The sequence below is a fragment of the Chaetura pelagica genome, unplaced genomic scaffold (genome assembly GCF_000747805.2).
Source record: "Chaetura pelagica isolate M959 unplaced genomic scaffold, ChaPel_1.0 scaffold88, whole genome shotgun sequence".
Classification (NCBI taxonomy): Eukaryota; Metazoa; Chordata; class Aves; order Apodiformes; family Apodidae; genus Chaetura; species Chaetura pelagica.
Genome location: NW_009954313.1, coordinates 68,331 through 83,521, shown reverse-complemented (window position 1 = coordinate 83,521; position 15,191 = coordinate 68,331). Strand labels below are relative to the sequence as shown.

At 41.2% G+C, this 15,191-nt stretch overlaps 1 protein-coding gene across 1 annotated transcript in view; it reads left to right on the top strand.

The window, feature by feature from the left end:
* Positions 1 to 15,191, top strand: part of EGF (epidermal growth factor) — a 57,982-nt gene that overhangs the window by 40,270 nt on the left and 2,521 nt on the right. Inside the window, exons 20-23 of the mRNA XM_010004084.1 lie at positions 1,656 to 1,775; positions 4,466 to 4,616; positions 8,409 to 8,573; positions 12,646 to 12,748. Coding sequence (XP_010002386.1) covers positions 1,656 to 1,775; positions 4,466 to 4,616; positions 8,409 to 8,573; positions 12,646 to 12,748 — 539 coding nt within the window. The remainder of the gene's footprint in view (positions 1 to 1,655; positions 1,776 to 4,465; positions 4,617 to 8,408; positions 8,574 to 12,645; positions 12,749 to 15,191) is intronic.

Genomic DNA, 15,191 nt, shown 5'->3' with positions numbered 1-15,191 from the left:
GGAATGTCTCCAACGAGGGAGCCTCCCCAGCCTCTCTGGGCAGCCTGTTCCAGTGCTCTGTCACTCTCACAGTAAAAAAGTTTTTTTCTGATGTTTACATGGAACCTCCTATGTTCCAGTTTGCACCCATTGCCCCTTGTCCTATCACTGGTCATCACTGGAAAAAGCCTGACTCTGTCCTTCTGACACTTGCCCCTAACGTATTCATAAACATTGATAGGCTCGCCCCTCAGTCTTCTCCAAGCTGAAGAGACCCAGCTCCCTCAGCCTTTCCTCATAAGGGAGATCTCCCACTCCGTTAATAATCTTTGTGGCTCTGCGCCAGACTCTTTCAAGCAGTTCCCTGTCCTTCTTGAACTGAGGGGCCCAGAACTGGACACAATATTCCAGATGCAGCCTCACCAAGGCAGAACAGAGGGGGAGGAGAACCTCCCTTGACCTACTAACCACACCTTTCTAATACACCCCAGGATGCCATTGGCCTTCTTGGCCACCAGGGCACATTGCCGGCTCATGGTCATCCTCCTGTCTACCAGGATCCCCAGGTCCCTTTCCCCTACACTGCTCTCCAGCAGGTCAGCCCCCAACCTATACTGGTACATGGGGATGTTCTTCTCCAGATGCAAGACTCTACACTTGCCCTTGTTGAGTTTCACCAAGTTTCTCCTCACCCAACTTTCCAGCCTGTCTGGGTCTTGCTGAACGGCAGCACAGCCTTCTGGTGTGTCAGCCACTCCTCCCAGTTTAGTGTCATGAGCAAACTTGCTGAGGGCACATTCTGTTCCCTCATCCAGATCGTTAATGAAAATATTGAGCAGCACCAGTCCCAGTACTGACCCCTGAGGGACTCCACTAGTCACAGACCTCCAACTAGATTCTGTCCCATTGACCACAACTCTCTGACTTCCTCCTTTCAATCAGTTCATGATCCACCTTGCTTCCTGATCAAGACCACACTTCCTCAGTTTATCTATGAGGATGCTATCAGAGATGGTGTCAAAATGCTGGCAAATGTTATACTAGGCCTAGAATATTGTCACCTTTAAAGGATTCTACAGTCTTAAGCTTAATAATGAAGATTACTTAACATTACATTTGCTAAATAAAACAGTGAAAGAGCAATATTTCTCACCTTTTCCAGGCCACTGGATAAACCTGTAAGTTTCTAGACCCTTTCCTTCTCTCTAAACTTTTTGCATAGACTGGACCAGCTGAGTGTACAGGGTTGGCAACTCCCCACTCCCAAACCCTTCTGCTGTCTTAATGCAAGAACACCACTGACAGTACTCCAGTACTCCTCCAGGGTGCAGGGTGTGACTACTAATGCCAGGAGATAAGTTACCTACTACAAATAAGTCTTCTCTTCACCTCTACTGTACTTGTTATGTTCCATGGGGAAACCTTTCCTTCCTTCTCCCTGGGAAGATCTTCTGCAGCAGCATAGCATGCTCTGAGAGGCTGGGGAGGCTGTGATTACTTGGCATAGAAAGTACGCTGGTTGCTTTTCTATTATGTTTTCCATGAAGGCATATTTGCACAGGAGTCTTTGGTGATTTTTCCCCACTGGCAGGAGACTGTAATACTGCAGATGTTGGCCTTTTATCTGATGCTCTGAGTCATTTCATTCCTCTAACTGCAGACTGTTTGGGTGACAGATATTGATGAGTGCAAGATGGGGTCCCACACCTGCGGACAGAACACAACCTGCACAAATACAGAAGGAAACTTCACTTGCTCAAGTGCTGATGATGCTTCTGGAACTGGCATTGGTTGCAGTGAGTAACTGGAGTGAGCAATTAAAATGAAGTGGCCCTTGAAGAAAAATTGTGTTCTTGGGTAAATTGTTATACCTGGAAATTAAGGACATTCTAGTGACATTTTTGGCAAATACAGTGACAAACTGGGCAGCTTCTGGATCCATTTAGCATTGCTTTAGGAGCCTGTTTTTGAAGTGGGCTAAGGAGATCCGAGTTTTGTTTTGGAAATAGGTACATTAAGGCTCAGTGCTAATTTTTGCTGTCTAAATATAATAGCACCTCTATCTAATGGTCTTAACAATCAACAGCAGATGTAAATGCTCCTTGGAGGAAATATTTTTGGAGATGATTTCAGTCTGTGTGATTTTTCAGACTCTCTGTGCCTTCCTTCCCTCTGCAGAAGACTACCATAAAGCCAGCACATAATTTAAGTTTCCATGTAATTCTTCAGAATAACCTAGTCTTTCAGATCCAGTGGCTGATTTTTCAAAAGGGCTCTGAAACTCTTTAGAAATTCTGAATACCAATTTAATAAAGGGAGCTGCTGAAAGTTCAGCACTAGTGACTATCTGATCCTCATTGCAGGGCCTCAATGTGACAGCAACATTCTTTGAAAACATGGAGCTGAGTGACTTATTATCTTACTCTGTGTCATCTTTCTTCATTGGAGTGAATTTTACTCCAGATCAAGTGACTGATGATGGAGGGACACCGTGTGATTGTTAGAGATCTGTTTCTGCAGAAAAACAGAAGAAAATTTTTACTTTTTTTTTTTTAAAGTAGACCACCTATCATGATTCTCACCCCCATTTTCACTTACTTAAGCTTTCAATAGTTTCAGGTGCCACTCAAGAAATTATTATTTTAAATGATGTGTGACTTGGAAGTAATGTCTTCTACGTCCCTCAGCTGTAAATGTGATCCCATGTCTTCTTGTGTGTTTTATTTCTTTGCCTAATAAGCTCTTTCAGCTAGCTGAAATTTTCTTTGCAGAATGCAGTCACACCTGGGCTCCACTAAAATCACTCATCCCTTTTGCTTCAGGCTCTTTGCCATGACAGTTCTGCAAATTAAGTTTTAAAAAAAAAAATGTCATTGAAGGTCATGTTGCAATAAAACTGGTGTGAGTCATAAAACTGATCCCATAAATACATGAGAGCGATTAAAAGCATTTGTGCTGGGCCATCCTGCTAGAAATTCTTTACCATGTTGGTGTTTGTGTCTGACCTATGGATGTGCTGTAGCATCAAAGTAGGCAAGAAAACATTCCCGTTCTTTAAGGGCATGTCTGCACTGTAGGTTATGCTGTGCAGAGACGTTAGAGCTACCTTTGAAACTGGCTAGTCTGGATACCTGTGTAGGTGACAGTGTGTGTGATTCAGAGACTTTGTAGAACCCTTTGAAGAAGTGGGTCAGGGGTGTTTCTTGCTTCCCCATGCTAACATGCTGTTAGCTGTACTTGAGCTAGCTTGAAGCAATACAAAATGCATCTATAGTCACACAAGCAATCACTGGGTAGCAGCAGAGTAGAAATAATCTGCATAAGAATGATACATTGCATGTGAAAACTTCTCACTCTGAGGTCCAAGTGTGTGAAATAAAATCACACTTCGCCTGTACATCTGACTCTGGTAGTTCATGCTTGATAGAGATTTGTTTGGCCCTAGAGCTGCCTAGCTTGCTGTCACAGTTTGACTCAGGTCCGACAACAATGCTCTCGATCCCCCCTCCCCCCAACCCAGGTAGGGAAGGAGAGAGAGAAAAAGAGAGAGACTTGGCTGGATTGAAAACTAAACTACACAGCTTTAGTTAAAACACTAATGAATGATACAAGAAAATATATACAATTATATACAGATATATTCAGGTGTAGGCAAAAAGCCTCTGGCCTCCCCCCACCCCAGCAACTCCCACAGCACTTCCCTGAACTGGGAAGAGTCCCGAGGAATCCCGAAGCTGCTGCTGGAACAAAGCAGAGAGTTATGGGGGTCACAAGAGATCAAGCCTGAGGATCGACGGTGATGGATGAACAGAGTCCTCCCTGGACACCGGCCAAGGATGGAAGAAAAAGGGGAGAAGAAGAAGGAAGGAAGTTGTCTTCTGTGATCTCTGACCTTCCTCTGAGCTTACATAGATATATGGAATGGAATATCTTTGGCCAATTTTGCTGTCCATCTAACTCAGCCTCCTACGGGGGGGTCACAGATCTCCCCATAGTGTCTGAGCTGGCAGAGTGCAGGTGCAGCCTTGAAGCCTCAGTAGTTAGAAAAACATTCCACTGTCTTATCAGCCTAGCAGAACACACTGTTGCTAGCTACAAGAAAGCTTACTGAAGGAAAAAAAAATCAGTAAAAAGAAAAATTGGCTTCATCCTGGCTCAAACCAGGACACTTGCAAAAATCATTTAAGGAAAATGAGTTAGTGTAGTTTTTCTTCAAAGATGTATCCACACATCTAAATAGACAAAATACATCCAACCTCTGTGGGTCTTTCATTGCAAGTCTAGAATCAAGCAATTTAGTATTTTGTTCTAAAGTTCTGTGTGCCTAAATTTGATAAGAACTGTAATCAAATAGGTAAAACAAGAGTAATTCATCAAAATTAGAATGTTTAACCTACTCTCCTACCTAGAAGTTCTGGAACTCTTGTAAGATCACATTGCCAATGTGACCAAAAGTTTGACATGTCTGTGTGAAATTCTGTTTCAGAATCTACTGTCCCCCCCACTGCTGTCAGCAATGAACACTCTACACACCCTGTGCAAGGTGGTTCTGTAGGATGCCCTCCTTCGTATGAGTCATACTGCCTGCACGGCGGGGTGTGCAATTACGTTCCTGATCTACAAGACTATGCCTGCAAGTAAGTACAGAAATTTGTATTGTCTGTGCTGGTGAATGGTATCTTTAGGGATTAGTTGAGTGCAGACAGTGCAATGCTTGTCCATAAATTATCTGTTCATCACTCATCCTAGCAATTATCATTAGGCTCTGCTTTTTTCTTGCAAGTAATCACTTTAAGTTTCTGTAAGTGGTCACTCCACTCACACCCATTGCAATTAATAGTAGGATTGGATTTGCTCCCTAAACACTCATTTCTTTACTTTGGAAATGTGAGATAAGTTGTTAAATGACTTAGTGCTCATGGCTCTATGAAAGAGGTGCTTGTTGTCTCTCCTGTTCATATCATGCTTACTTGTACCTCCCTGTTGGCCTTGCTGTTCATGTGTAGCACCCCCTGGGATGGGAAAGGACACTTCTGTCTTGTCTGCTCTGTCTGGGACCAGGGAAGTCAGCATCTGGTGTCAGTATCTTCACTTACAGCTTGAAGAGCCATGCTTCCTGGGAGAAAGGGCACAACGTGATGGTCCTCTTAAAAAAAGGGAGAGTAGCAATCAGACCTCAAAAAGGAGACCTCCTTCCTCATGTTCATAGTTTTGTGAAGCCTAATTCCAGGTTCCTCAAATGCAGTTACTGATAAAGGGAAGAAGAATCTCATATTTGCAGAAGTCAGCCTTGGCCTGGTCAATGTGACAGCCTAGTCCCATGGGATATTAATTTCTTCAAAGCCATGAGTGCTGGAGTTTAATTGTGTAACTTGATTATATTTGAATCTGTTACATTTTTCTTCAAAATCAAGCATGAAGGTGTTTATAGTGGGACAAATCCAATGCCTGTCTCCTCTCATGGGGTCTTACCTGCTAAGTGAGGACCTGTGCAAGGGATGGATTCTGCTTCATAGTAGGCAAATCTCCCAGAGTGTCTCAGTAACTCAAGTGGTTCTGGTATAACCCTGAAGCGAGGAGAGCAAGCTTGGTGTGGAAGGGTTTCTTTGGCTCACCATTCTGCTAGGTCTTGCTTTGTACCAGGCTATTCCTGCAAGCACTGTAAAATCCTAGGCTTTCTCACTTTTAAATGTATCTCCCTTGTCTACAGACCTCCGTACCTGCAGGAATATGAAAAGGATATATCTCAGGTACATACATGGGAATGAAGTGGATCCTTTGTGCTATGGCACAAAGCTCAGCAAAGCCATTACAGGAGATGGACTCATGGTCATCTCTGGTATCTGTTATGAATTTTTAGTGTAAAATTATAGAAGCATTGAGAACTATCCTATTGAAAATGATAATATTTAAATATAATAACAAATACATTATAATATATTAATATAGATATATAATAATAAAATATAAACTATAATCTTAAATCTAAACCTCCCCGACACAACTTGAGGCCATTTCCTCTCATCCTGTTGCTTATTATTAGGGAGAAAAGACCAATCCTCACCTTGCTACAACTGCCTTTCAGGCAGCTGTAGAGAGCAATAAGGTCTCCTTTCAGCCTCCATTTGCTAACCTCCAGCCAACTGGGACCTCCCAGTTAGCCAGAACTGCTGACAGATGATGGAGCCAGCACTTCTGCTGGCTTCTTAAGTACTCATGGATGGATCCCATCCAGTCTCATAGACTTATGTGCGTTTAAGTGGTGTAGCAGGTCACTAAACATTTCCCCTCGGATTATGGAGGCTTAATTCTGCTCCTTGTTCCTGACTTCCATCTCAGAGGGCTGGGTACCCTGAGATCAACTGATCTTACTAGTAAAGGCTGAGGCAAAGAAGGTCTAGGTACCTCCGTCTTTTCTTCATTCTTTGTCACTATATTTCCCCTTACATTTAAATAAAGGATCAAGATTCTCGTTAGCCCTCCTTTTGTTGCTAGTGTATATATAGAAACATTCTTTATTGCTTTTAATGGTAGCAGCCAGAGAAGAATAAGTATCCACGTGTTCTGCAGTGCTGGAAGTGGAAGCCATTTAAAAGATTAAGGAACGACCGTGCTTTGCAGTGGTCTCACGGACCAGGTTTTGTGTGGACCTTGCTGAGTTGTCACATTGTTGAATTCTCACTAGATGGCAGCATTCATTCATCCAGACTGTAGTGGATTAAATACCAACCGAAGTAATGTTATAACCGAAAAATGTTATAAAAAATATGTCAAAAATCCCATACCACATGTGATTTGTATTTTCATAGAATCATAGAACTATTCAGGTTGGAAAAGACCCTTGGGGTCACTGAGTGCAACCATCATCCCTACTCCACAAAGTTCTCCCTTAAACTATATCCACCAACATCACATCCAAATGACCCTCAACAGGGATGGTGACTCCACCACCTCCCTGGGCAGCCTATTCCAGTGTCTAACCACTCTTTCTGTGAAAACAATTTTCCTAGTGTCCAGTCTAAACCTTCCCTGGTGCAGCTTGAAGCCTTTCCCTCTTGTTCTGTCCCTAATTACCTGTGAGAAGAGACCAGCACCAACCTCTCTACAATGACCTTTCAGGTAGCTGTAGAGACTGATGAGGTCTCCCCTCAGCCTCCTCTTCCTCAAACTAAACATTCCCAGCTCCTTCAAGCATTCTTCATAAGATTTATTATCTAGGCCTTCACCAGCTTCGTTGCCCTCCCCGTACTCGCTCCAGCACCTCAGTATTTCTCTTGAATTGAGGTGCCCCAAACTGGACACAATACTCCAGGTGTGGCCTCCCCAGTGCTGAGTACAGGGGGACAATCACCTCTCTACTTCTGCTGGTCCCACTATTTCTAATACAAGCCAGGTATTTATTTTAACTAATAAAAAGCTCATACACTAGAAAGTAGATCTTCTAGTTTGTTTGGAATTTATTGTGAACTTACATTTAAAAATAGCATTTTTCTGCCTTCAAACATATTTGCATTCTAATTTGTGACTGAATGAGAATGCTTGTGCCTGATTTAATAATGAAGGCTGAGATAACATCTTCAGGACATTAGGTAAAATCTGCTGCAGGTCAAATCCTGCTTTTTTGCTCATTTAGCTACTTCTTTAATTTGAGTAAAACTAGACTGATAAGAATTGTGAGAAGGATTTGAATCTACATAATGAGAGATTGTTGCAAATTGAGTAGACTTTTAATTTTTTATGTTATTTCTTTTTCTATGTCTCTCACCTTGGACAGTAAAACTAGACTGAGTCTTTTTTATGTATTTCTCTGTTTCTAGAAATTTTTATTTGGGAGTTTCATGCATGGATCTCCATGTTGGCCTTTACAGTGGTAAAACAAAAACAAAAAACCAAAAACTGCCTACAGAAGAAGCTTGTATTAAAACTTAATTATTTAGATATTTCTAACAAATAAGAGGTGTTCTTTAAACACCTCTATTTGTCTTTCATTTTAAAGTAAGGATTTTGATTAAAATTTTATTCACTTAACCACATCACTCTGAAAATACGAGCAAGTCCTATATTGCCTATTTCAAAGAAATGGAAGCTTGCTGCTGGAAACAGTTACATGGAAAATCTTAGGGAAACACTAACCACACAGCAGGATTTAAGAGAAAATATTATTTTCTGTTCTTTACCAATTAGAATCTGGAAATCATAATCTCACTGTTTAATTACATAGCTTTACAGTAAAGAAAGTATTTTAATATTGAATTCTACAGGTTTTGACTGCCATTCCTTTGAAGTAATGTTGTCTTCACTGCTACTAAATTCAACCACATATTTCTGTAGCAGTTGCCAGTGGCAAATCAATACACAAGGTGAGGGAAGTGACAATCTGGGGCTTTTCCTGCCACAAGTTACAGGGTGTGCTCCCTTCCTTTCGGCAGCTGCGTGACGGGCTACGTCGGGGAGCGGTGCCAGTTCAGCGACCTGGAGTGGTGGGAGCAGCAGCAGGCGGAGCGGGTGAAGATGCGGAATATCACCATCGCAGTGTGTGTGGCAGTGCTGATCCTCCTGCTGCTCCTGGGGTCCCTGGCCATCTACTGCCACAGGTACTGCTTCCAAACAAACGCTGTGGCTGTGGGGCACTGGGACTGTGGTGCTGCTGACTTTCACAGCTGGCTTATGGTGAAGAACATGAGCTGTTCCTCAGCTGGTGAAACCTTCCATAACTTCCTTGCTTCTCTTTTGTTTTTCAGTAATTGGATCTGTGAATAATTCAGAAAGTTCTGTCATGTCCCTTGCCTGCACTACTCACATTGGTTTTAGTGAGTGATGTGTCTGGGGGCAACAGACCTTTTTAGATCTTAAGAGAAGCCACAATTAGTACTGATGAGAGTGTTCAGAAGCTATTTCTTTATTTCTTCTGTTTTCTCAAGAGCTCTAGATCATAGAATCGTTAAGGTTGGAAGGAACTTCTAAGGTCATCGATTCCAACTGTCAACCCAACACCATCTTGCCAAATAAACCATGTCACTAAGACAACATCTACACATCTTTTGAATGTCTCCAGGGATGGTGACTACACCAACTACCTGGGCAGCCTGTTCCAATGTTTGACCACTCTTTCAGTAAAGAAATTATTCCTAATATCCAATCTAATCCTCCCCTGGCACAACTTGAGGCCATTTCCTCTCATCCTATCACTGGTTATTGGGGAGAAAAGACCCAAACCCCACTTTGCTACAACCTCCTGTCAGGTAGTTGTAGAGAGCTATTAGTTCTCCTTTCAGCCTCCTTTTCTGCAGACTAAACAATCCCAGTTCCCTCAGTTGCTCTTTGTTAGACTTGTTCTCCAGACCTTTCACCAGCTTCATTGACCTTCTTTGGACACACTCTGGCACCTCGATGTCCTTCTTGTTGCGGAGGCCCAGAGCTGAGCACAGTACAGCCTCACCAGTGCCAAAGTACAGGGTGACAGTCACTGTCCTGCTCCTGCTGGCCACACTGTTTCTGATATGAGCCAAGATGCTGTTGGCCACTTGGGCACACTGCTGGCTCATATTCAGCTGGTTCTTGACTGACACCCCCAAGTCCTTTTCTTCTGGGCAGCTTTCCAGCCACTCTGCTCCAAGCCTGTAGTGGTGCATGGGATTGTTGTGACCAAAGCGTGGGATTGAGCACTTGGCCTTGTTGAACCGTACACAGTTGGCCTTGGCCCATCTATCCAGATGTCTGAAACTGTAATGGCAGAATTTGGCTCTTCTGTACTAGTTGGCCTATTAGTTTGGTTTTGCTTCCCTTTCAGTATAGAACAGCACCTGAAATTTTCTATGCCATTGAGAAAAGCAGGGTACTAACCTTCCAATAAACTTCCACAGTGATGCCTCCAGCAATGAACTTGAAAGCAGTTCTCTTGGCAGCAGAAAAAGTAGAATCAGGGATGTGAGCCTAAGGCACATCTGCTGCAAAAGTGCTCTCTGGCATTTTCCACGACTGTAAAGAATCATCCAGGTTTGGGTTTCTTGCAAAAGTAATCCCTACTGTCACTATTTAAGAACCTGGTTTGATGTGAAAATAAATGTCATCAATGTCCCTTGGACTGGAAAGTATTCAGCACTTAATGAGTTAGTGTCTTTTGGCCATGACCTTGGCAGATAACTGTTCTTAGAGGCTCTTGTTTAAATGCATGTGTATATTTAAACGTAAACAAACAAAAAGCCAGACAGCAGCCAAATCAAGAGTCTCCTGCTGCATTCTGACCTGCCCTCCATGTGCAGGTATTTTGTTTGTGGTTTGGCATAATTCTATAATTAGGCTCTCCTAGGCATAAAAAAGCAAGATACAAGAAAAGTTAGCTATGGAAGCTAGTATTTTCCACTCTTATTTAATGGTTCCTACCATATTTAGTCCAAAAAAGTAGAGAAGCTCCAGATTTCTAATTTTATGTGATCTAATGGTAGAGATCCAGAGGTAAAGCTAAGTGCAGTCAGGTCTGTTTTCACGAGCTGGGATTCAGAAGCTTATCAGTGGAATGATACATACAGAACAGACAAGTTGTGAGATTCTTATATTTCCTATATATATTATATAAACTGACAGGAAAATTAGCTAGAATGTAGTTGGTTTTAAGGTGTGAAGACATTAATTCTCTTCCTTTCCTCTCTCTTCCATCATTTCTTCCTGATTTACCTTTCTTTCTTGTCAAAAGCTTTTGATCAATATAAATATTTACCTTCACAATAAGTTTTCAATTACACACTTGACTGATTTTGTACTGGAGTGATTACTAACCTAACTAGATCAAAATGAAACCACTGACCTATAATCTTTATGTAACTTGAGTGTGGAAACAAGTATTTGAGTTGAAATTGCTACACTGCTTTTTCACATAGTCTATTGTATTTTGAAATGTACAAATTAAGTCTGTAATAGTCCTGTAAAATGGAGATGCCTGTCTCCTTTTAATTGGAGGAAAATAAGCCAGAGATCTACACCTACCAGTTTAAAAAATATGTGAACTGGAGGCTAAGTAAACCAAAGTCCTGGATTGTTTTGTTCAATGACTGTAGTCTTCTGAACAGCACTGTGTTTTTAATAATATTAGGTTTATATAGTCTGACTATGTATTATGCCAAGTTTCCTATCTTCCTTAGGGAGCAAGGAAACAAAGAAAAAAAAAATCTAAATCACAAATTTAACACCCACAGTTCCTCCACCTCAACTGGCCAAGGCCACACAAAACTCTACAGTAGGACTAGGATTAGGAATCAGAAATTCTTGGCCTCTTGCCCATGCTCAGTCAACTAGATTTCACTGCCTTGCCTGCTCATGCTCAGTTGCACACAAAGACCTCCTGTGGCTGCCAAGCCCATCTGGCATCTGTTACTCTGCATGCTGTAAAGTAAGATGTAGAATTAGAGCTCCTCTTGAGTGGGGCATCCCGCTGAGGACTGCGCCTGTGCAATGGATTTTGCAAGTCTTGAGTAACACGATTGAGTTTTGTAAGCACTGTGAGCTGAAATGCAGAATGGGCACATCCAGGTGTCAAAACATTAATAGCAGCCTTGCCACAGTGTCAGAAAATGTAAAAATGGACTAATTTACGTTATTTCTCAGCATTCTACTCTGTGGGTATACCCTCAGATCTGAAACTTTTTTTTTTTTTAATGTTTGACTACACAGGAACATGTTACAGGGAATCTGGGGAGAAAATCCATGGTGGAGACAGGTCTTTCCCTTCTAGCAAAAGCCAAATTTTATTTAGATTGTATTTTCATGAAGAGAGAAACATTTCATCATTATGGCATATGCACTTTCCCAGTTGTATATGAATGTGATGCAAAAATAAAAGGAAAACCCCCATTTTCTTCAGTATGCATCTATCCAATTTCATTTAAAATTGATCAAGTGAAAGGATGTTATGTTTTGAGACTTCTGAAATTTGAAGAGCGTAACATTAGTTTTTCTAGCTGATATCTTGGAGGAGAAAAAAGGTGTATTTAAAGTCAGTAAAGATGTACTGATTTGGATCTCAAACAGACTAACCACTTAGAGCTGATTTTTTGTATCCTTTTCCAACTTCAGGTTGTACTCTTGACTTTGTTTCGCCTTGATCTAATTCTGTTGGTCATGCTTTTTCATGGAAATGTCTTAGTTCCAAGCTTTTTGAGACTTTCAGTTTGTTTGTTTCACAGTAATTTATGAAATTGTTGCTTTTCATAAATTATGCAGAAGAATGCAGAAATGACTTTCCTAATTGTGCCTCTCAATGGTGTACAAAAATACAGTCAGATTTTTATTTCTGAGCTTCACCCACAAACCCCATTAGTTGTATTGGCTGAAACCTAAATACAAGAGGAATCTATTATAAATAGAATAATATAAGAAAATAGAAGGGGAGAGTTAAAATTATGAGGGATATTGATTATTTTAATAAATGAACCTTTACGGATGGGACATTGAAACAAACATTTGTTCATTTCTCACTGACTTCTGTTTCTATCAAGCTGTTTGTTTTAACCACTGTGCAGTAATTCACAGCAATACACCCTTTCAAACCAATGAAAGAACAAACCGAAAATATGCCCCTCCTGTAAATATCTATAGAAGAATGTGTGAAAGAAAGCAGCATCTGTTCCTCCCAAAGCAAAATAATTTGTTTCAGCTTTTGTTCTGTTGCAGAAGTCAAAGCTTGTATAAGAAGAGCCTCTATGCTGAAGTGATAAGAGATGGCAGCAGCCGCGCTGACAAGGAGAACGCGACACCTACTAGCAACAAGTCTCAGGTAACTATATTAATGTGGAGTGGAGAGGGAAGCAGGAAGGATCAAAGAGTGTTAGGGATCCACTTGAGATTATCCATCAAATAATTCACATCTTAAATATATTAAATAACTGCTAGAGTCATCAAGTACTTCACTGTGAACCCTAGTTCATCTTACCTCATTGTTATCCCTCAAAGTTCACAGCTGCCTGGATGTATTGCAACCATTAGCCAGTGTTATTGTTAGCTTTGAACACAACAGTTGGGGAACTGTGTTCTAAATTAAGGAAATGGCAATGTGATGACATGGCATATCACAGAGTTATTCTCACAGGAAAATATGCCCTCCGTAAAACAGGCTTCTTGGAAGCCAAGTATTATGTGTGCTACATGAGATGTTGAACTTTATTTTGAGGGCTGATGAAATTAAATGTCTTGTATTAGAAGCTGCTGCCTTATAAGGGAAACAACCAAGACATTATCTGGCAGTTTGGGAGAGAATATAAAATACAAATTTTGCACTGTTGTAGGTAGAATTGTCATCATGATGTGGTTGTATTGGTCTGTTGTTTTTTTTGAAGTTGCATCAGAGACTTTGGCCCCTTAAGATGTGATCTAAGGACCTGATTCTCACTGGGATTAAAGTGATATGACTAAAGCTGGAAAAGTACAAGAATTGTGTATATAATAGTCATGGTCAGAAAATAATTTGACTTTAAATGGCCTGTAGTTTGACTGTGCTCCAAACCTTTGAGACCAGAAAAAGATGAGTTTATTCTATTTGGAGTCCTGTTTGAGGGGTTGAATATCATGGAATATTTATAGTGCAAATGCAAGGATTTTTAATCAATCTGGAGAAGGCCTCACAAATGTTTTAGATTGAATGTCTGGCAGGATCTGTGAGTGGGTATTCACTGAAACACACTGTTAAGCTTACGTTGGGAGTACAGAGCTGACTTGACTCTGGTTACGACATATTTTTCCTTAGCTAGTCCTCCACATACTCTTGTGGACCATTTATTACCACCACTTTGTTTCTCCAGGTACTGGACAGCAAATGTGCTGAATTGCGATAGTGTCAACATTTGTTCACAGCAGAGGCAAAACCCACAGCCTGCAAAATATCTGAGGCTGGGGATATTTGTTGGGACTGACTGTTGGGATAGCTTGTTGCCTGGGAGCTGTGCGCTAGGAGGCCTGCAGCTCATCAGCTCTGTCCCCACCTGCTGTTGTCCCCACAGTTAATGACATTTTTTATGTCTATAGGAGTAATTAGACAGCTAAGCAATTGACTGAATCAACAAAAACAAACCCAACCTACTCATCTATTACACACTTGTTTTAAATTTCACCATGCATTCTTGTACTGGGAGACATCAAGTACATTAATAAAGTAATTTATTGCAAATAGCTTGTTGCAGGCTGGAGGAGGAAATCACTGACCCTTTCCTAATTATTGCTGCTTACACAGTAATAGAATCCTGTGGTTTCATGCATGTGATTTTCTCTGTGCTGATGTAGCCATAGAATGTTAAGTTGACCGGGGCTTCATGCATGCATGCACTCGGGTTAGAAACTCTACTTGCCAAAAAGCAGCAGGAAGTTGTCTGTTTCTACTGTTCACTTAAAGCGGATTACTAGGGAGCTTTATGGAAAAAAATAAAAAGATTTCACTACACTGGGGACAGAAAACTCTACAGCTCCTGAGCCCATAAAACACTGGAATAGATTTTTGGGTGCTGTTGATATACAGAGCATTAATAATCCTGATTAAGAACTTTGTACGGGACCTGGATGGTGTGTATGCAGTAACTGTAGAGAGCTCAGGAAATTCACTTATTTTGCAGCCCACAGTGCTACTGCTCATTTGTGAAGCTGGGGAGAAGGGAGTGCAAAGACTTTCTTGTTCTTGGCCATTTATGTTAATGTAGAGGATAACAAGATTTTACGGTATCACTCATATCAAATGCTATGTAGGTATTGTGATACTGAAACTGTACCTATAAATCATCCAAGTGTCGTTCACTTTTTTTTCCCCTTTACTTCTATTCTGCCAGATGAGACTACATTTAGCTGAAGGTATGCCCGGTTACTTTTTCACATCTGTATTGTGGTTCCATAAGCTAGGCTAGGTTTGACCTGGGGATATGTTAAGCCTTGGTGAACTTCTGCATATGCCTGGATATTGATGCTATTCTAAGACTTTTCATCCAGAAAGTGTTCTGCTTTGCACAGTCAAAGATATTTTGCAGACCTCTGTGTAGCTGAATCTCCTCCAGGGGGGTCTGTCAGATGTGTGTTAGCAGCTGTAAGCCTACAGATTTTATGTAATGAACCGATGCCTAAATAGTCACACCTGCTATATCTGTAATCTATCCACCAATTATCCACCTGGACTGAATCTGTCAGTCCTTCAGTTGGAACATCTTATTTAGAGACATTTTCTCCTCTTCCCTGTCTCTGCT